Source organism: Sclerotinia sclerotiorum, genomic scaffold, assembly GCF_000146945.2.
Source record: "Sclerotinia sclerotiorum 1980 UF-70 scaffold_1 genomic scaffold, whole genome shotgun sequence".
NCBI lineage: Eukaryota > Fungi > Ascomycota > Leotiomycetes > Helotiales > Sclerotiniaceae > Sclerotinia > Sclerotinia sclerotiorum.
The window spans coordinates 575,918-597,578 of NW_001820835.1; the positions used below are offsets into that span (position 1 = coordinate 575,918).

At 42.3% G+C, this 21,661-nt stretch overlaps 9 protein-coding genes across 9 annotated transcripts; 5 read left to right on the forward strand and 4 right to left on the reverse strand.

Annotated features, from left to right (window-relative positions):
- Positions 1-322: 322 nt before the first annotated feature.
- SS1G_00219 (hypothetical protein) lies at positions 323-1,355 on the reverse strand (the record flags this gene model as incomplete). Its single annotated transcript, XM_001598083.1, has 3 exons — positions 323-414; positions 505-783; positions 1,346-1,355. 3 exons carry the CDS (start codon positions 1,353-1,355, stop codon positions 323-325), a joined length of 381 nt encoding a protein of 126 aa, XP_001598133.1.
- Positions 1,356-1,605: 250 nt separating this feature from the next.
- On the forward strand, positions 1,606-3,158 carry SS1G_00220 (elongation factor 1 gamma domain-containing protein; the record flags this gene model as incomplete). Its single annotated transcript, XM_001598084.1, has 3 exons — positions 1,606-1,635; positions 1,723-1,912; positions 2,134-3,158. 3 exons carry the CDS (start codon positions 1,606-1,608, stop codon positions 3,156-3,158), a joined length of 1,245 nt encoding a protein of 414 aa, XP_001598134.1.
- A 424-nt stretch (positions 3,159-3,582) lies between these two features.
- SS1G_00221 (hypothetical protein) lies at positions 3,583-4,449 on the reverse strand (the record flags this gene model as incomplete). Its single annotated transcript, XM_001598085.1, has 1 exon — positions 3,583-4,449. The coding sequence occupies one exon, from the start codon at positions 4,447-4,449 to the stop codon at positions 3,583-3,585; it is 867 nt and encodes a 288-aa protein (XP_001598135.1).
- A 630-nt stretch (positions 4,450-5,079) lies between these two features.
- SS1G_00222 (hypothetical protein) lies at positions 5,080-6,034 on the forward strand (the record flags this gene model as incomplete). The annotated part of the gene is made up of 2 exons (XM_001598086.1): positions 5,080-5,259; positions 5,309-6,034. 2 exons carry the CDS (start codon positions 5,080-5,082, stop codon positions 6,032-6,034), a joined length of 906 nt encoding a protein of 301 aa, XP_001598136.1.
- An 843-nt stretch (positions 6,035-6,877) lies between these two features.
- On the forward strand, positions 6,878-6,967 carry SS1G_00223 (predicted protein; the record flags this gene model as incomplete). The annotated part of the gene is made up of 1 exon (XM_001598087.1): positions 6,878-6,967. One exon carries the CDS (start codon positions 6,878-6,880, stop codon positions 6,965-6,967), a length of 90 nt encoding a protein of 29 aa, XP_001598137.1.
- Positions 6,968-7,884: 917 nt separating this feature from the next.
- Positions 7,885-9,933, reverse strand: SS1G_00224 (hypothetical protein; the record flags this gene model as incomplete). The annotated part of the gene is made up of 3 exons (XM_001598088.1): positions 7,885-9,056; positions 9,114-9,320; positions 9,828-9,933. 3 exons carry the CDS (start codon positions 9,931-9,933, stop codon positions 7,885-7,887), a joined length of 1,485 nt encoding a protein of 494 aa, XP_001598138.1.
- A 979-nt stretch (positions 9,934-10,912) lies between these two features.
- On the forward strand, positions 10,913-11,230 carry SS1G_00225 (predicted protein; the record flags this gene model as incomplete). The annotated part of the gene is made up of 1 exon (XM_001598089.1): positions 10,913-11,230. One exon carries the CDS (start codon positions 10,913-10,915, stop codon positions 11,228-11,230), a length of 318 nt encoding a protein of 105 aa, XP_001598139.1.
- A 2,504-nt stretch (positions 11,231-13,734) lies between these two features.
- Positions 13,735-15,456, reverse strand: SS1G_00226 (hypothetical protein; the record flags this gene model as incomplete). Its single annotated transcript, XM_001598090.1, has 3 exons — positions 13,735-14,837; positions 14,887-15,138; positions 15,195-15,456. The coding sequence occupies 3 exons, from the start codon at positions 15,454-15,456 to the stop codon at positions 13,735-13,737; spliced, it is 1,617 nt and encodes a 538-aa protein (XP_001598140.1).
- Positions 15,457-17,309: 1,853 nt separating this feature from the next.
- SS1G_00227 (predicted protein) lies at positions 17,310-19,205 on the forward strand (the record flags this gene model as incomplete). The annotated part of the gene is made up of 1 exon (XM_001598091.1): positions 17,310-19,205. The coding sequence occupies one exon, from the start codon at positions 17,310-17,312 to the stop codon at positions 19,203-19,205; it is 1,896 nt and encodes a 631-aa protein (XP_001598141.1).
- Positions 19,206-21,661: the final 2,456 nt, after the last annotated feature.

Sequence of the window (21,661 nt, forward strand, 5' to 3'; positions counted from 1 at the left end):
TTTGGGGTAAGAGGGGCTGCTAGCTTTTGAATAGGATGTCTGAGGCTGAAAGATAGCTGCACTTGCTGGTGTGAGGTATGCGATACCTTCTGACAGATTGATGTTATAATGAAACAGTTCACGATTTCACATGATTACCGACATGCTGACTTGCTTTAGAATATGGCCTAGAGAAATGTCTGAAATTGTGATATCGATGTCTGGAATATATGTTGGAATATTAACGGGTATTCGTTCGTTTTCATATTTCTTATGTCTTGAATATACCAAGCTACAGAAACCCATACAGCATATGTATTGATACAAGAAAATACATATGAAATTATCTCTTGACCCAGGCAGGCATCTTTCTGGCCTTGACATGACCTGGCTTCTTTCTCTCCACTCTTCTTGGATCACGAGTTACACATCCGGCTGGAGAATATGTTAGTATTTCATGCTCCAAGTAGTGACTCGTTTTTATAGATCGGGGGTGGGTAATGTGATGAAATACAAAGAACTTACCCCTTCGCAATGCAGGCTTCAAAGCCGGTTCATGTGAAAGTAAAGCCTTCCCCACCGCTAACGTCAAAGCTTCCGCTTGCCCTGTAGTTCCACCTCCACTAACCAGGGCCCAAAGATTATACTTATCAATTCTATCCGTGGCCTTCAAAGCCCAAATGGCACTTTCCCTATCATGATGTCTGCCAAAAGCATCCGCCAGTGTTTTCCCATTAATAAGTACCTCCCCTGTGCCCTCAACCAAGTACGCTCTCGCCACAGATGATTTCCTCCTTCCAACTCCTAGTGCCCGCCCAAATGAATCAATGGGTATAGGTTTTGCGAGATTCTCGTGTGGATTTATATCGCGTTTGTAAATGTTGATAACCTCCTTCACATCTGGGGGCATCACAGATGGATGAATGTGATTGAGTCGATGCAGTGTCTCCACAATCTTATGATATTTTGATGACCGCACTGCCTCTCCAGTTTGGTCTCTATATTCCATAAGAGATCTCCATGCCACACGCGGCGCCTCTCCTGGTTGTACAACAGGGAGTTTTGAGTATTTGCGCAAGAGGCTTTGTAAGTGGAGAAGGTTATCGGTATATGAAGGTTGAGCCGTGAAATAAGATGGCGAATAAGGAACAAGGCGTGCGTAGAACTTCGGTGGCCCTTGCTCCCCGGTCTCTCTTCCTCCTTCATCTGGGAAATTTATTTCCGGAGCCGCAATGCTGTCTCGAAGTTGTGAAGTGGTTGTGAAGGATCTCGAAGGTGATGACAAGGGAATTCGATTTCGTAGTAAGGTTCTGGGAAGAGTTGGTTGATTGGAATAGGCACATCTAAGGCCTTCCCTTAGGCTTACGGGAAGCCATGATGTCTTCATATTGAAGACGGAACTAAGTCGTGGACAACTAAGAGCGTTTACCCTCTTTAATCGACTTTCGCAAACTTTAGATTTCCACATCTCGATTTTCCCGCATCAGCTGATTTTGGCTTTAATGCTAATACGGACTAGCTCAATTGAGCCCCGCAACAAATTTTTGAGTCAGATCAGATCAACAAATATCCCACGAAAAGTTTCTTTCTTCCATTCAGATCAATCAACTTTGAACAAACGCAAAGATGACTTTCGGAACTCTCTACACCTACCCGGTATGCATACACATTTACTGACATTTACAATAAACTCCACAGATTAATCCTTCCGTAGAACTTTAGCTAATCGTGCTTTTAAAATAGGGTAACCCCCGCTCAACTGCCATTCGTGCAGTTGCAAAGGCAAACAACATCGAGCTCGATATTGTCGAGACTGAGCCATCCAAGGGTGTCTCTGAGGACTACCTCAAGATCAATAAGCTCGGCAAAGTTCCAACCTTCGTCGGTGCTGATGGTTTCACCCTCCACGAGGCTATTGCCATCGCTATCTACGGTATGTTTACATCCCACTTCACCCCACTTCGTTTCTTCCAAATTTGCAGCAACACCACCTATTATATACGCCTTTGTGTCATGATGAAAAAAAGTCATTCAGTTATCCCTGTCTTAATCATTCTATGTTGATCTTTATTAATTAGACTCTGAACACTCTTTAAAATTCTAAATTGCAATTTACTTAGTTTTGTCGAGTCAATAGCTAACAAAGTTCTATAGTCACCTCCCAAAACGAGAAGACTACCCTCCTCGGTAAGACCAAGCAAGACTATGCTTCTATCTTGAAGTGGATGTCCTTCTTCAACACTGAGGTCCTCACATCCCTCGGTGGTTGGTTCCGCCCTCTCTTGGGCCGGGACCCATACAACAAGAAGAACGTCGATGATTCCATCAAGGCCACTGCCAAGTGCGTCTCCGTTGTCGAGGAGCACCTCTTGAACAACACCTACCTCGCTGGTGAGCGTATCACTCTTGCCGATTTGTTCGCTGCTGGTATCATCTCCCGTGGCTTCCAATTCTTCTTCGACAAGAAGTGGCGCGCTGAGAACCCCAACACTACCCGTTGGTATACTACCGTCTACAACCAACCAATCTACTCCGCTGTTGTCGACCCTCTCGCTTTGATCGATGAGGCCCTCAAGAACCAAGCACCAAAGAAGGCTGAGGCACCAAAGGCCGAGAAGCCAAAGAAGGAGGCCGCTAAGCCAAAGGCCAAGGAGGTCGAGGAAGAGGAAGAGGAGGCCCCAGCTGCACCAAAGCCAAAGCACCCTCTCGAGGCATTGCCAAAGTCTACCATTCCCCTCGATGAGTGGAAGCGCCAATACTCTAACTCCGAGACGCCTGATGCTCTCAAGTGGTTCTGGGAGAACTACAACGCAGAGGAGTACTCCTTGTGGACTGTTGACTACAAGTACAACGATGAGCTTACCCAAGTTTTCATGACTTCCAACTTGATTGGCGGTTTCTTCGCTCGTCTTGAGGCCTCCCGCAAGTACATCTTTGGATGTGCTTCCGTCTACGGTACCGCCAACGACAGCATCATCAAAGGTGCCTTCGTCATCCGTGGCCAAGAAGCTCTCCCAGCTTTCGATGTCGCTCCTGACCATGAGAGCTATGAGTTCACCAAGCTTGATGCCTCCAAGCCAGAGGACAGAGAGTTTGTCAACGAGCAATGGACATGGGAGAAGCCACTTGTCGTTAACGGCAAGGAGTACCCATGGGCCGATGGAAAGGTCTTCAAGTAAATTATTACTTTTAGATGTTTTGTTTTCACAATGATTTTAGCGCTGAATAGGGTTAACGTGTAATGAACAATCATGACGTGGGAGGATTACGAACACGAATCATGAAGATCGTCATTGGTATTTTTAGCATTTCTGCGAATGCAATCTAAGCTTATTATCATGCCATTATACAATAAATACCCATTGTGAACGCCCCCTCATTGCCGTGATACCTTGTGCTAGCTATCCTGATCGCTGATCCACCACTACATAAGCACCAGGAGTGTGTCGGAAAACGGGTATCAAAAAAAAAAGAAAAATACCAAGTGATCTTGATGTCATGAAAACTTTCTACCAGTAATTGTTAATGATCAAGATTGATAGGACGTTACCTCATGAGAGATGACAAACTTACCAGTAGTATTGAAGCCATCATTGGACCAGATCACCACTTATCCGAATTTCCGAGCATCGGTTGATACTTTGAGGGTATTGTATCACCTGAATGTGAAGGTTTGTACACGGGTTCAACGACTGGAGATGGAACTCTAGCAGGACCTGGAACTCTTGGTGGATGAATGGGCAAATTCAAACCTGTAGCCTCATGAGGATTGGCCTTGGGCAGTGGCACAAACGGCGAATGACGAATCGTAGCACTGACGTTTTCATGCATGCTAAGGAAGTTCAGATAATCATGGACCTGTGGTAGGACATCACCGACTTCCTTGTCATCACCAAAGAACTCTGGTATTTCGATCAAGTTATAGGGCTCGCTGCGGGCTTTCTCGCTGGAATCATCAATCAATACTGTATTTGTCTGATCCCATCTGCCACCATTCTGAGTATCTGGATGCGAAGCTGCGATTTTAGGATCGCCCCAGAGCTTGGTGAGTCGCTTGTAACATTGCACGCGCATATTGTAGTCCTGACCAGTGAGACCGAATGTTTCGCGTCCCCAGATGGCGATCACTTTTTGTCGGAGCTTTGGGGTAAGAATGGTTTGGCACATGGGTATCACATTTTGTGATTTGGCGGATGACCAGATGATCACGGAAAAGGTGTCGACGCAGTATTGTAGGAACTTTTCGGCGTGAGGACGGGCGGTAAATTTGGTAGGGTTTTTGCGGTTGGGACGGTAGAGAAGGGTGCCATTTAGATCAATTACGACGAGTAGATGGCGGGCGAGGAGGGAGGGAGTGGGTCCTTGGTTTGGCTTGGTGTAGGTCTTTTCGAGGTATTCGCTGGTAGGGTTGGGGATACCACCCGAGGCTTTGGATGGCTGGACCCTCGCCTCTTTGGAGATGGGAGCCATTGTCTTTTTTGATGATGGTCTTTGGTGACTAATGAGTGACTGGTAGAAGAATTTCTTATCTTGCAATGGATCTGGTTCAGGCGCGACGTCAGGTGCGATGTATGGTGCTCGGAGTAGTGGAACGAGCGGTTTTGATATGTTTGTCGCAATGTCTTTAAAACCGCTGTGATCAAACGATGGAGTCCACTTATCACCAGCTATCCGGAGGTATTCTTGCTGAGATACAGGCCAGTTTCGTTCTCCGAATGATACTCCTGGATGTTTTCGATGCCAATTAGGCGATCTGCCTGATTTTACTAGTTCTTTTCGACTATTGCGTCCATATCTGTTCAACGCATTTTCCGTTGAAGAGAAAGTCCTCTTGGCAAGATATCTCAACTCTTTCCCACTAAAAGTGAATGTAAAAGAATGTAATAAGGACATCCAGCCGGAAGGTTTGACTTGGGCTGGTTGTTTCTAGATTACAAGGCTGGAGATAAACTTCGAAAAATTGATGATAGAAAGTTTGTGGGGTATCAACCGGTGTTTTGTTATTCCGGTGGTCATCGCGGAAAAAATTCCCCATACAAAATCGAACCTTGCTTGGATTTCAAGAATTAAAACTCAAGCAACCACAAATTTTTTAAAAAGATGTTATCAACGAAGAGGAAAGCGCTAGACACCGGTCTGCAAAGACGTGTCAGAGCAAGAAGGGAATCTTCTGAGGAAATTGAAGAATCTTCTTCGGATTCTGCTCCATCAGAAATTGGTAGAGATGACAACGAGGAAGAGGAAAGTTCCAGCGATGAGACGGAGGATGAGGTAGAAGAGGTTAGATTTGTCAAAGTAAAATTCATATCCCTCACTTACATCCCAATAGGAAGCATCTGAATCCGAGGAAGAAACGTCCAACGATGCAGCAGCCTCGATTTCTTTCGGCGCATTGGCTAAAGCACAAGCAACCATGTCCAAGCCTAGTAAAAGGGATTCGAAAAAATCAAAGAAGAGCAACGCGGATGGATGGGAAGATAATGAAGCTACCGAACGTAAAGCAGGGAAGAAAGACCAACGAGATTTTACTCGCAGTAGTAAAAATGCACCAACCGAAATTTCCAGCAAGAAAGCAGTTTCCCGTCGCAGAGAAGTCGTACCTGTTAAGAAAAGAGAAATTCGCGATCCACGATTCGATCCTACGCACGGTCCGGTGGATATGGGAAAGATCGAAAAAGTATATGATTTCTTGGTTGATTATCGGGAGGATGAAATTAAGAAATTAAGGAAGACGATCAAGAAAACTAAGGATGAAGATGAGAAGGAGAAGTTAAAGAGGGACTTGCTGAGTATGGAGAGTAGAAAGAAGACAGATGCGAAGAAGAGGAAGGCTAGGGAGATTTTGGATAAGCATAGGAAGGAGGAAAAGGAATTGGTGAAGGAAGGAAAGACACCATATTATTTGAAGAAGGCAGAACAGAAGAAGAGGGTTCTGTTGGATACATATGGAGAGTTGAAGGGGAGACAATTGGATCGGGTTATCGAAAGGAGGAGAAAGAAGGTGGAGGGGAAGGAAAAGAAGAATATGCCGAGGGCAAGAAGGGTGGTCGAGTAGGAGCTTTCTCCCCTTGTCAAAGCTCTTCCTTCGCCAAATCAATTCACTTCAACTCCGTTCAGATAAATTCGATCATCTTTCATCATATTACCATACCGCAGAGGTTTACATTCCCGATATTTTTCATCCAAACAACTACACGTCGAAAATCAAGACTTTTCGATCATCCATCGATATCGTGTCTGATTCACTCGCGAACGCGACATGTCTTATGTCATCATAAACAGTTCTCGTGCAACAACTCCGGCTCTTCACCCACATAGCCATTCGGCATCTTTGGAGCTATCACATGAGTTGGAGACTACAAGCATCTCTTCGACACCAGATCGATCAGTTATGAATCAAGTACGAAAACTATCGTAATCAAGAATGAAATATTCTGTAAGCTTAAGTTGCTTCTGGGCTCATAACACCATACTTTAACTATCCCATGCGGATTCCGTTTTGGAAGTCTCTAGGACTCTGACCACATTCGCGTGTTTCTCCTACAAGGAATTGAATGATATCACCCCTGGGAATCCCTTCCATACAAACAACGAACCAAATACTTTAGCGGCACAAATAGCTTTTAGTACTAGTTTGGGGAGCTATTCTAGAAAGAAAACCAATGCAGCTCAAGTCACCATCTCTATCTTCCAATCTTCCGAGCCTGGATTTGAACGAGTCGGGAACTTTTACAACGTTTAAGCTAGTGAAGTACTCATCAAGACAACAACATCTTTGGAATATATTGGCTAGGAAAAGCTTCAACATGTTTGTAAGGCTTTAGAGACAGTTACAGAGTCTTCAGTCGTTATGAGGCCTCCTCTTACGACAGCTACAACTCCTCTATTCCTTTCAAACATGGAGGAAGAACGCAACGAGGAGATCCCGGATGAAGAGCAGAAGTTGAGGAAGGGATTCAGAATCAGATGCTGTAAAAGAAATTCCTAGAGTCTGGCGCGATGAATGCAGAGATGCATACGTGGAAGACATGGCCACCGGAGAAATCTATCCATTTGCATCGCCCTATGAAATGAGCTCTGCACATACCCTCACGTTATTAAAAGAGTACATGAAAATAAACGACATCATTCAAGACAATTACATTAGAACCTAAATCTAGAATAAACAAACCAACCCATCCCTCACCTATCCTATCCTATCCTATCCACCTCCTCCAAACAACATCATCAAAACTCTCTATCCTATCCATATATAAATTTCCCTATAGCTTCCTTTGTGTATATATATATATATATAAATCACCACACCACCACTATCTCTTCTCTTCCATTTCATTCTATCCTCTATTCCAATCCAATCCTCGAAGTTTATTCTCCTTTAAATTATTTGAGTAGTTACTTATTATAATTAAATCTTACTTTACTTTACTTTATACTCTTTCAAGTGAAACGATTATTGGGCTAGGTATATAGTTCTTATTAATTATTACTACCTAGGTACCTACCAAGGGTTCATCTTGTTGAGAGTGAGAGGGGGTGAGGTGGGATGAGATTGATAGATACCTGGGTAGGTATAATTTCCTCATCTTATTTATTAATCAACATAATACCCCAATATTTAAATTGTTAAATTTTCAAATTGTAAATTGGATTATAGAGTTGGTGGGTTTTATTCTTCTTTCCATCCATCCATCCATCCCATTCATTCAATCTAACCCAACCCAACCAAACCAAAGCACCTCCCCTTTTTCCCCCATAAGCAAAAAATGGTATCATATCGAATAATTACTCAAACAAACAACTAATCAATATACAAAGTTAAAAAACCCCCCACGCGAAAGAGATGGAATAGATAATTACACCCCCTACCTAGTCTATACTTATACAAGCGGGTACTAGCGAACACTAAAGTACATCGCCCCTCCTCGTATCCTCACTCGCCATACCTCTCGCGTTTCCCCTCCCGTACCCCGGATGTCCTAGGACTGGCGTTACATTTTGACTCTGATTCAGATTCAGATTTTGGCTTTGATGTTGATGTTGATGTTGATTTTGTAAATTCTGCAATTCGATTTGATCACGTTCATTCATCGCTTCTTCTTCTTTCTTTCTTCGTGCTCGTTCCTTTTCCCTCGCTTTGAGTTTCTCTGCCATACTGCCTCCTCCTTGACCGAATGTCCCCTGTCCGAACGTCCCCTGTCCAAAACTCCCCTTTCGATCCGTAGGCCACGAATCTCCATTCGGATTCCTTCCATTTGCATCCGTGGATGCGGTGGCTGGACTACTATATGGAGAGGAATAGGGAGATAGGTATACTTTTTCCGCCACGGGGGTGATGGGACTATCTTCCACCGGGGTCATGATAGCATGACCATTGAAATTGCCACCATGAGGTTGCTGTTGACCCCAATACTGTGGCTGTAGTGGTTTTTGCGAGTTGGGACTGTCGAAGAATCCTCCCGAGCCGGATGTCATGTTTGAGACGGCGCTGGTGGTATCGTTAACAGGGATGTGTCCGCCTAGTCCGTCGACGTTGTGGGAGTTTTTCCAGGCGGCGTAGCCGGTGTCGAGTTGATGTTGGCGGAGAACGCGGCGGCGACGTCGTCGTCCGTTGAAGATGATGCAGAATCCGGTTATGAAGAGTGCGAAGACTATTATACCTACTGCGACTCCGATGCGTCCATTGAGGGAGAGACCGGGGTATGCTGTACCAGGTACGGAGCTTGGAGTTGGAGATGTCATGTTTAGTTGAGTGGTGGAGAAGGGGGAGCCTTGAAAGGATAATGTTGAGCCTGGAGCGGGTTGTTGTTCACAGGCTCCATAGAGCAGGGTGTAGAAATTATTCAGATAATATGTTGCTGTTGAAATTCGGAGACAATTCTGACATTGTAGGATTTGGTTCGTGGCGATGTCTGAACAATATCCATATTCGGTTTGAGCACTTGTCGTCAGATTTCCGTATTCAAGGGCATTTTGCATGGGACCGCATGATAGCGGTGTTATACATGGCGTATCCTGCACTTGTGTATTATTTGGATATCCAAAGAGACACCAACTTATGGCGTATCTCAAATTATCTATACACACACCATATTAGTCACATTTCCACACATAAGTCTGAGGAAGGAACATACATAAACCCCATTCCAAATCCGTTTGATTTGTTGAAGGATCAACAAAGGTACTCGTCAATTGACATCCCACGCAACCGGAATATGTCGTTCCAATCAAGCTCGTATAGTCCGTATTCTGACACACGATATCATCATCCCCCGAAGTTCCTCCCAAAACATTGCCGCATTTCGGTGCACATGGTGAATTCGATAGTGCTTTCAATGCGTCTGTGGATTGTATGAAGGATGTGAGGAGGAAGAGACTCGGTGCTAATATTATTGAGGACCGCATGTTGCAGATATGTTATTATAAATTGAAGGAGGTGATGGAAGGAAATGATTGGTGATAGGTAGGGTATATATTATTGAACTTTCAAAGCAATTCCTTATCGCTTTATCTCGTCCGGGGTGTTTCTTGTGTATCGTGAGGTGAAAAGAGTAATAATGAAATGGCTATAGATTCGATGATTGATCTCGACCAGCAAGATCTATTTCATCTGAATATCACCGCTGTAGAATGAAGATTGATTGATCCTCTCTTTACCGAATAGTCATCAAGATATTAAAAAAGAATAAAAATTTCGTCCCACAACATTGAAGCGATTCATGAACTTCATGAAAGTCGTTCGTATTGCGGGAAGACGACATTCTTGTATGACATTTTTTAAAAATTGAGATGATGGGTGGATTATGTGTGTGATAAGGACTTGCAGTTGTGGTTCGTTCTCCGCACACCCGCACAGCCATCACATCCACTCAACTTCCTTCCCGGTGCATCGATCACATTCATGTCTGGCGGTTGAATAAAAGGCCAAGGTAAGGTAAGGTACAAGGCACCCATGCGGACATGGTTACTGACCCTACGGAGTATGTATGTGGCATGGGTATATCTTCATATAATCATCATGATTGGAGGTGGTGGGTGGCCTTTTCTGATATACGGAGTAAGGCTTAAGGAAGTGGCATAGGTAGTTGACGGCAAAAGGACGGTTGAATTGGAAATCTGAATACTAGGTACTTCTCTTGGGGTCCGAATACCGAATCATATACGGAGTATTGGCTGCGTAGTCACTGGTATGGTACTGGATCATGAATTGATGCAATGATCTGAGATCGATACCAGTCTTGATAATGTTTGGTTAGATGGTCGAAACACCAACATTTGGTGATATATACTCTCCACACCGACAGCAAGTATACTTTAGAATGAATGGCCTGTTGCTTCTTCTCTTTTGAGAAATAACCATCATCATCACCGTCGCCTTCGTGTAGATCATCATCATCTCAGCCTACCATCAATCTTATCACAAACATTTCAATAATTCCACTCGCTCGATTAGCTCTAGATCAATTTTCCCTCAATATTTCCGATGTCCGTCGACAGCACATGATGTTCATATTTTAATTTTCCCTCTCCAATCCAATCAAAATCAAGGAAATCTTCTCAGCGCCCCGTTATTCTATTCCCTTGTTCCATGATTTTCATCCGCCCCTTCACCAAAATCTACTCCCTCTACCTGTCTTGACTATTTTAATTGGTTCCCGGAGCGGCCCGGTTGAAGTGTGTAAAGTGGATACGATGAGATGTGTCAGCAAGTCAATCAGCCTCTCCAATTGTATTTTTTATCTTTCTGTCAAACTCTCAGACTCTCAGACTTTTCTCTCTGGGCTGTGGATCAACGGAAATGGGAATGGTGAATGGTGGGTTACTTTGCATCTATTGCGCCCCTTGTGAAGTTGTGTCAACCTGTGATGGATCTACCGATATCCGTTCAACTTCCGCTGCAAAATACTCCAACAATATCTTCTTGGACCCCATAATGCTTTATTTAAGTTTGAATGGCGTTATGATTTATATTTACAGAGTACACTTTATTATTTACATGAATATGAGCCACACAAAGGTTGTATTACGTATGCATTACATTATTTACGTAGCCGAAGTCGAAGTCGAAGTCGAAAGTTATAAAAATCGTCAGACTTATTACACACTCATCCTATTCAAGTCATTAGAGCACAGTAGCATCAATCCACAAATCAAACTTTGTGACAAGAAAACCTCACCACAGTACCAAAGGCGCTTATTCCAGAGTGAGGTGACACGAAAAATCAGGTCTTTGATCAACACACCAAATTAAACGATGCCCATATCTAGATATCCCAACCGCTATTCCAAATACTTTTATTCCGTCCTCCGTACATCTACTATCCGCAATGGGGTGGAAACAAAATAAATCTTCCCATTCGTACAGAGTAAACCCCCTTTCATACCACGGCGCTTCAACCAAGCTCCCGGGTTTTTCGCCTCGCCTCGCTTTGTCTAGCACGGGATATACGCATGCATGTATTTCTTGATCCACTAACCAAACTCAATTCGTCCAGTCGCTTGCATGTATGCATGCATATGGATCATTCTGATCTAATATCAAATTTTCCACTGACAAAATATCATCATACTTGGAATTGATGAAATGTCTGGTTATTGATTTAGGAGTATAAGCCATGTATCCTTAAGGCTTGAGGCAAGGGTCTATCAACATTGTACAACGCGCCCTCCACCCATTTCTTCTTGTTTTAAGCTTGAAGATATGCGCTCACTTCCTAGCTACATAGCCAGTAAAGACTAGTTGGTCCTGGTTAGTTTTAAGTTTTTATGTTCTGGTAGATATTGCAATTGATCAAATTCCCGGATCTATTGCCGAATGTGCCCTGGAATTCGAAATGATACCCTAGTCGGGTTGTTCGTACCTGAGCATGTTATGTTGAATTGGAAACAAGATATGGAAAGTTGGGCGCCTCGTATGAATTATGCTATGTGTGGAGCAATGACCTTTGTGCGTAGCAGATAGCGCCTGAAGCAAGCGTTGAGGGAATAATGAGAGATCTTTTCCGGCAATTGGTGTTTAGTGTTTGTGTTGGGTGTTAGCCTCAAACTCTCATCAAATACCTCCCCAGTTGGGAATAAATCGAATCATTGCTTCAGGTGACAGGTAGAGAGAGAAGATATACGTATCGAACCCCACCACTGACGAGTCATAGTCACTTTTATCCCTTTTGATCTACTCAAATCACGAATCAAAGCCAGTATCTATCACAGAATTTTAGATCTCGAAAACGTCCAAAATGATTGGTCTATGTGAGCACATACAAAATCAATCTCCTACTTACTGATACATCCCCACCGTTACGTTTCTTTCCCCCATCTTGTATATTAACAGAGTAGAGTCCATTTGAGCAAGATTCATAATCTTAAATACGAGCAAAATCCATCAGGCCAGATTCGGAATATGGTCCCGATGCGCTGACTACCTATACCTCCAGCTTTAATTAAGATGTGGAATTAGTGAGTAATATATATATATATATATATATAATCTTATATGAATAGAATAAGAAAGAGAGTCCTTTGGTAAGAATGTTAATGATGTATAAGTATACTCGCAGTGTATTATATGTGATGTTGATGAGATCTTATATTTAAATTCCTTCCTGGATAATTATATGTTACGAGGTTTGCCGTCTAGATCACGTGGAAGTGCTCTAGGCTCTCGAGGTGGTTTATAACTAGGCGTCAAGCAGGGACTTAAAGTAATGACAATGATGATATACAATTTGTAACTAATAGTAGAGTATACTAAATAATTGATCTTGAACACAAAGCTCTATAATTGTTACGATAGTAACAACTGACTAATTAGGAGAGCTTGGGCCTTGTGCAAAAGCGATCAGATTTCATCGAATTAATATGTGATCTGGGCCACCTTAAGATCGTATGTGGACGCACTGTCAGAAAGCACGTGACTTGGAGCTTTTGGAGCTTGAGGATCCAAAAGGATCCAAGGGAGCATGAATATCTATATAACCAAGATGGATTCCCTTTGTATAGAGCTTCGTGCTCAAGATCAATGATTTAGTATACTCTACTATTAGTCACGAATTGCATTATTGTCATTACTTTAAGTCCCTGCTTGACGCCTAGTTATAAACCACCTCGAGAGCCTAGAGCACTTCCACGTGATCTAGACGGCAAACCTCGTAACACTACCATCGTAACACCATCAATCCTAATGGTGAATCGTGACAGAATTATAATTATAATTCATTTGTTAAATTTGATTAAAAACTAAATAAGAATATATCAAGATTAAAAAATACATATAATCAAATCAAGTATTTAATTAATTAATTATATCTCGCTTTTCCGGATGATTGATGATGCGATGTGGTTGTGATGACATAGAATAATTTCGTACAATTTTTAATAGTAAATGTTTAACAATATATTTTAAATCTCATCTCATATTATCATGCTATAATTAACATTTATCCCCAAGTACAGATACACGTCCAACTCCAATTCCAAGTTCCAGTCACAAGTCGAAAGCAACAAATCCCTGATCCAGTGGTAATCATTCCCCTTTTCAAGTACGCAAGTACGTATACATACGTACCAGTTTCGCTATCGGTAGGTATAGGTACCTAGCTACTTATAAATTCATACCTAGTTCGGGGGCTCAAACATTAAGAGACCAAGAAAATATAGATAGTTTCCCTAAAAAAGAAAGGAAAAACAAAAACAAGAACAAGAACACAACGACAGGGTATCATCTAATCAATCATCACATTCATATCTTACTTCCCATTAAAATTCTCCAGGCCATTGATCCTGATCTTGGTCCTGGTCGTGATCATTAATAAGCGGCATCCTCTTCGCTGCTCTTTTTTTCTTCTTTTCCCTTTCCGTTTCCCTTTCCCTCTCTCTGTTTATATCTCTCTCCTTCTCCCTCATCCCTCTATTCTCTCCTCCCACGCTAGGAATTTTACTCCTCTCCATTGCACCACCATCTAGCCTCATTTCATCACCCGGCACATTGTAAGAAAGAGAAGAAACACTAATTCCACTACTTTGCGTTCCATCAATAGCGGCTCTTGCGTAACTTGTCGTTATATCCCTATTTATATCCACATCCCTATCTCTATCTATATTCCTATTCATCCTCTTATTTTGAGCATTGACTCGGTTGTAAAATGTAGCACCTTCTTTTCTATCTAGTCTCTGCGCTAGATTATATGCTGGCGGCGAAAAAGATCTTTCGGGATTGGGAATGGGTGAGTGCTCATTTGATGAAGGAGGATAAGGATATGGATATGGATATGGCGAGGGAGATTTATCGTTAGGTAGTATTGGCACCATATCTTCTGCTCTTGGATGCGGATGTGGATGAGAAGGAGGATAATAAGCTTGATGAGTAGGAAACACAGTCGTATCGCGTTGATGAAAACTTTCATCATCGCTGTGATATTTTGAGAGATTAAATAGCGGTGTGGTATTCGTGTTCTTACGTTTCCTAGCGGGTGGAGGAGCAGCTAGAGTAATAGTTTTAAATCGACTCTGTGGATTTCCAAATGCACCTTCATTTGGTGCAGTAATGTTGAGAGCGCCATATCTTTCATCGAGAGAAGAATGGTCATTGCGTCGACGTTTTAGGCTGATGGATTTACGCCATAGAATGTAAATTATAAATATGGTGATGAGGAGGAGAATGCCGAGACCAATGGTGATGCCGATGATAGTATTTTTGGACAGGCCTTTTTTGGAGGTGGTGCTGCTGGAGACAGTGGTATTGTAGCTTTTTCCAGGGGACGTTTCGGTTATGATGTGTTGAGAAAAGACAGAGTCGTTGAGTCCGATGATTGTTCCATCTGGTGGCTGTTGGTGACATCCTGCTTGGAGAGCTATTAAGACTGTGCTAATTAGTCTTTGATAACCTTAAGTTGAGGGAGTAAGACTAACAATTCGAAAGATATGATTGAATGTTATCTGCTTGAAGACAGCTTTTACACGCGGAAGTGCTGCTACTCAAGATCGAATTATAGTTGACTGAACAATAGCCATAAGCGGTCTCATTGCTGGTAATGAAATTTCCATCTTCAATCGCTATTTGTAACGGGCCACACGCTTTGGAGGTAGAACATGGTGTGGCTATGGCATCAGTAACATTGGAAAATCCATATAAACATGATGCTAATGTATACCGAATATTATCTGCCGAGTATTAACATACAAATATTTTTCAACTAGCCTTTTCGAATAAAACTCACATATAAAGCAGTGTTGATCATCTTGATCGTTACTAGCTGCAGTACTCAACTGTAGACAAGAGAGACATGACTTTAGTTTTTGGCCAGCTGTAGTGGTTGTAAAATCATTGTTTTGGCAGACAATTTCACTTCCGTCGATACTGTCCGAGCCCTGACCATCACTACACAAAGACATGCATGGAGAGTCAGGTGTAACCATTAACGCGAGCACGATATTGGTGACAAGACAGAATAGTCCAAACGAAACTAGAAACCGCACCATGTTTTGAGAGATATTGGTCGTGGAAATGATGATTATGAAGCTATTGAGTAAGGTTTCAAATACTCAGCAGTACTGATATGAGAACACCAGTCTCGAGCCTTGCATTCGACTCTTCTAGTATGTAGAGTTCGCTTGTTGTACAAAATTAATCAGACTCGACAGGGTAAAAGTGCGGTCTGTGAAGGCTTCGTTAATCAAATATTCATGAAACAGGCATTTTGAAAAGACTTAAAATATCCAGGACTATAGAGATACTATCAAGAAGCTCTGAAGGCTTGTCGAGCGCCAAAAAAGAAGTCCGTACGAGGATCCGCAATTCTTCTCAAAGACAATTATAAATCGAGGTTCAAAATTTTTGCATCACCTCTCCTCCATACAACTTTCCATTTATGAGAATTAAAGCATAAGGTGCCATGTCGTCGGTACTCGAAATATCTCAACTCTTTCCTCTCTTTGGAGGATGAGGGACATACCAAATGTCGGTGGCGATCCAATAATATAATTTGTTCATGTCCTGCAGGAGTTTTCTGACAAGGTTTGACCGATGAACCATGGTCTTGTACTCCCACACTCTGTCGGTTGTTGTACAACCGTAAACAGGGGTATTCATTGTGTACTTTTGAGATGCTTCAAGGGAAAGTTTATCTATGGCCCGAACGATATTTGACTCTTGTATTTGGGACCATTATTCTTATTGTCAATCAGAATACAGGGACCTGAAACAGAACGTAGATAGATATATGAAGTGATTGATGATGTATAAAATATAGATATAAAATCAGTTGTTGGTGATGAATAACCGGAGATGCAGAAACCAACTGTTGGTGGAACACGATGAAATCAATGCCATGTCCACAGCCTACCATCATCACTTATCCATGCTTATGTGGCTATCCATATCGTAATTCATATGCAGTACTGCCCACATAGAAAGTACAGTACATGCTGTATATCCACATTGTATTCGGTCGCGATGATAAGTAGCAAAAAGGCCGAAATAGTGGTGCGGCCCCAACATTAGAGCTATCCAAGCACCTTGCTATGCCGAGTTGCAAAAGCTGAGCAAAGACCTTTTAACACCCTGGGCGTCGGAAGATTTCCAATCGTTTTCAACCAAGCTTCAAGCGCTTTAACACCAGATACTGAGAAGAGTAGACGGAATAACATGAGTATTCTCCTCCGTATAAAGAAGGATTAGCCGTGAACGCTCTGCCTTTGAATGGCTACTAGGTAGGCCTATTCCTTGGGACTTGAGTATTCATTCTTTATTTGTGCCTTCCTCCGATATTGAAGTATGTTTCCTGTTTTGATGGCAGCATCGAGACAAGCCGCTTCCATTTCCAGCACACCACTCATGATGTATATCAACGTAAAGACTTCGAATTTACATGAAACAAGACGGCGCACGGTTTATCCTTGATGAACACTTCTTTCGGATGTCCGCACTGTGTATAGGTACGTACGTAATTGACCTCAAATGGTGAAGGTTCATGGTCAAACTTATGCTTGCAGGTTCGCGCTAAGACAGGCACGCTCAATGGATGTAGTAAATATGCAGTGCGCAGAGCTATATTTATCCAAGTATTCAGTTTGGTAGCGTGATAATATCCAAGTTTGGAGGGACCAAACACAATTCAATAAGGGTTTCACTTCGAAAGACTCAAGTCACGTGAAGTCACATTATTTCTATCACGTTTTGTGTATGCATTGGTGCCTAAGGTGATATTAACGATGTAACAGCAGGCACATGAACAACAACAGTAATAATCTCTGGGCTTCTGATAAAGAAAACGGAGGCTGACGATTCAACACCTCAAAGGTAACGGTCCCACCTCCATCCGGGTACATGCAACATGTTCCTCGCATCTAAGACCCTCTGGAGGGCTGGACCGCTGCCAATCCCTTTAGCCTCAATCGTCTACTTTCGACAATCCGGAAACCTATTGTACCAACCACAGTCACGAGACAATTCAACAATCTCCCGAGGCAAGCGCATACATATTGCTGGAGCACATCATTTACAGACACTCATTGCCAATGCTCTCGCCCAAACTGCAAATCCCAAAAGAAACCCAATAACCCTTATGGTACCCCGCAATCAGTATATCCAGCATTATGTAGATACCGAAGGCAAGCTTCAAATTATCAGAGATGGCGTCGCCACAACCGTGGTAGGAGCTGTTGACATAGAAGTCCTCCCTTTTGAAATGGAATCAACTGTCCCCGAGCAAACATTTCCTCCTGCCAAAAGCCTAAAATTCAAACGTCTGTTGATGGATACTGGGCCGGATGACGAAGATTTTTCACTCGATGATCTACCCTCGCTGCTTGAGAATGGACCTATCCTTGAAGAGAAAAAGAGATCGAAGAAACCGGCACGATTACCAATCTCAGATATCAAGATCTATGATCTATCATATTTTCTCGAATTGAACTCATTATTCTGTGATCCAATAACAGCAAGTAGGCATGTGGTAAAGGAACAAGTAGCAGAAATTCGGCCACCGCCAAAAGAGTCAGAAATCAAGGCTGTGCCTGTGGCTCAGTTGGCCAAAATCAATACTGATCCTATTGATCACTTAATCTTCGCCGAACGACCTAGGGATCTGATCAATTTTTTCAGCAACATTAAAGATAGACTTCATCCATCCTCTGTGGTGATGATAATTGGAAACAACCCTGGTCTAGTTCAAATTCTATACGATGAAGTGTTTCCCGACGTATCAAAACGACCCAATTTCGTCGAATGTGCTAATGGGATGTATATGGGCGAAGCAGCCGTCGAAGGGTTTTGGGATTCGGTTCGCTCTGTCTCGTTACAAGGAGCACAACTCTCGGTAGGGCCACTGGCACGAACTGTAGACGATGGTCAGACTCCAGGTGAGGTGGAAAGGAGAGAGGAGGAAGCTAAGTATCTTATTGAGAGAGTACTCAAAGCACCTACACTTAGCGCGACACCTATAAGCAGGGCTGTACTAGAAAGATACAAATTGAGGAAACTGGTCACACGATCTGTCGTTTATCCTCTCACGGTTGCGTTCAATTGTATGATGGGTGAAATATTTTCAACTGAAGAACGAGTGACAGAAGCCCGGCTTTTATTTGAGGAAGCTTGTGCAGTAGTGCAAGCCATTGATCCAGCATTGACCCCTCAGGTTCTGTTGACTAACTTACTATGGGCAGTGGTCAGAGCACCAAACATACGTCCTGTTATGTTAAAGTGTGTCGACCTTGGTCATGACACGAATGTTGATCTAGACAATGGTTGGATCATAAAGTATGGAAGAGGCATGACTCCTACTCATGAAAAGTATACAAAAATTGTCAAGGACAGAGCAGCGGAATCGGCAAGAGCTATTGCAGCCAACAAGGAGGAGGCTGCGAGAGCAGAAGCGCGACTCAGAATTGCAAAAGAGTTAGCCGCTAAGAGACAGGAGGATAGAGAAAAGAGACTCGAATTTTTAGATTCCAAGGATATCATCGGAAAAAGCTTTAAGAGATTAACTTTTGGGGAAAAGGTTGAAGCGCCATTAAACGTTCCAACTGAAGCATACTTTAAAACTAGAAGCCCTATAGAGGCTGCAGGTGTTTGGGCAAATTTAGTAGCTCCTCCTAGTAGAGGACTGAAGGAAGGAGATGAAAGCAACTCGGCAGGTTATGTTGAGAGAAATGGAGATGGCGTAGAGAAAGCTAGCGAGTTAGGCCTAAATGATATGGCAACTGGAGGTGAGGAGAAAGCACAGACATAAAATGTCTAAACAGTCTGAGGTGCAAAAGGAACGATATATGGGCATGCGAATGAACAAAACGTCATAGCTCTCCACACGAAATGTCGCGGGTCACGGATATTGCAATTCTCTAACCTAGGAATCTTCTCCTGGCTCCTGTTCGTCCAAGTGCACTGGACGTTACAATCGGATTGTCTTTCAACTCTCCACGAATTAGATTGTGATATACTTTCTGGTGCTGAGTTACGACATGGGACTAGATCTTATTTGCAGGCCAAGGATATAGGACTAGCTCAGCATACGAATCAATCTATACCTTTGACTTCATCTCCAATTTGTTACACTCAAGTCCACATCTTGATGGAACTGCTCTAGCCTATCCAGCCATTTCAGCCATCTCATCACTTTTAGATGTGCAATGGGAAAAAATCTCGTCCAAGTATCTCCAGCGAGTCAATGAATCAAAATTAATTACATGTTAGATGAATGGGATTTTTGATCGTCTTGAATGCAGATGTTATATCCACTGAGTCATTGTGTACATTTTAAGCGAGGATTTTCTATCAGGATTTCTATTAATAGACAATAAATAGAGCAATAATGTGTACACATTTCTTTGTTTTGACTTTTGATGAATTCGTACATATTGTGAAGTTCGTGCTTGCGTCAGATACGAAGTAATGCTTACTGATTTCCTTATTCCTCTAATTTGTTCCCCTGGCCATATCAATCACAACAACCCGTTGCGTATATTACTTAGTTTTCTGTATTTGAACTTGAACTAGGGTCTTAATGGGGTTTTGCTTTGTATATATATCTAGTAAGTGTCACGATTCACCATTAGGATTAGTGTCCTGGGATAAAAAGAAATCACGTGATAAGGAGCCCTAGGAGCCCTCAAAGCTCCTGGAGGCTCCCTTTATCGTTCATTATAAGGTCAGAATAGTTTCCTAGTTTAGGAGCTTTAGGAGCTTCGTGCTCAACTTAGTTATCAATTAGTTTACCTACATTCTACTTGATCTAGTAACGACTTCACTTCCAAGTGAATACCAATGATAAAGCCTTAACCCATAACTACCAACCAGACGAAACCTCAGGCAGCAGCTGCCTCCAGTACAGTATCGTTACAGTAAGGTCGGATGCTGCTGAGGATTAGAAGTTGTCATTTGAGGGGTTAAGCAGGTTATTGATTTGAGGGTTGTGATAATGTGCATCTCGGTGCTTGTGTTGATATTTACTGGATGAGGTACATGAGGTATTGTTACGAGGTTTGCCGTATAGATCACGTGGAAGTGCTCTAGGCTCTCGAAGTGGTTTATGACTAGGCGTCAAGCAGGGACTTAAGTAATGACAATGATGCAATTCGGTAACTAATAGTAGAGTATACTAAATGATTGATCTTGAGCACGAAGCTCTACAATAAGGAATACTTCCTAGCTATATAGATCTTCGTAATTAGGAGCCATAGGAGCCTTCGAACCTCCAATGCTCCATCATATGATCCTCTAATCATATGGTTCTGTAATCGTTATCGAACCGGATCTAAGCTTAACAGGGTCTGTGCATATTTGTTCCCCATACCACCTTAATCCCATACTAAATCGGTCAATTTGTATCTCGTAAGCACACGATCGGTTAGTATAAGATCCGTGGTCGTAACAGGTATATGAGATAAGTGCAGTAGGCACTGGAAGGAGACATTTTGTATTTGGATTGTTTGGGCGGAGAAGTGGGGTTTGGGAGGAGGGGTTGGGAGGGGGTTGGAAATTGAGTAGGAACTGTACAATCGGAGAATCTAAAAGATTCAAGATAAATTAAAACGTACGTATGATGTAATATTAATAGGCTGAAGAGATAACGATAAAAGTGACAATGGGAATGAGAATGAGAATAACAATAGATTGATAAAAACAACCGTCTCAAGAATAATGACAATTATGGCTACGTGCAACAAAATTTTTGGCATACGAGAGAGAGGACATATCATGACATCGTTTAAATAAAAGATATACTTTATGTGATGATTTGGCTCTCGGATGCAGTTACTTCATATCTATCTAGCAACTCAGTATCTATATCGATGGCGATGATAAGTGTCGCTAGTATGACAACCCGTAACATAATAGCTGCATCTTCATCTCTAAAGCCATATTACATATGACACAGATGAATAAACATTCAAAATCCTACTATCACACTCAAATAGATAAATATATGAATAGATTTCAGGTATTATCCCGTTACGTTGGTGGCTTGGATGCTAAAAAGTCTGTGGTTCAAAGTCTATTTCAGCCCTGTGGAGAAAGACATGCAACAATTTATTCTTTCGTGGATCACGGGATCGGGATCTTCGAAACTGGTTGGAATATGTATGAGTGTTGTGATAAATGGAAGCCGTGAGGAAATAATGCGTTAAAAGATTACTGCTAAAGTACTTTTTATGAAGGGTGGGAACGCAGCAGAATCTCTCATTGATT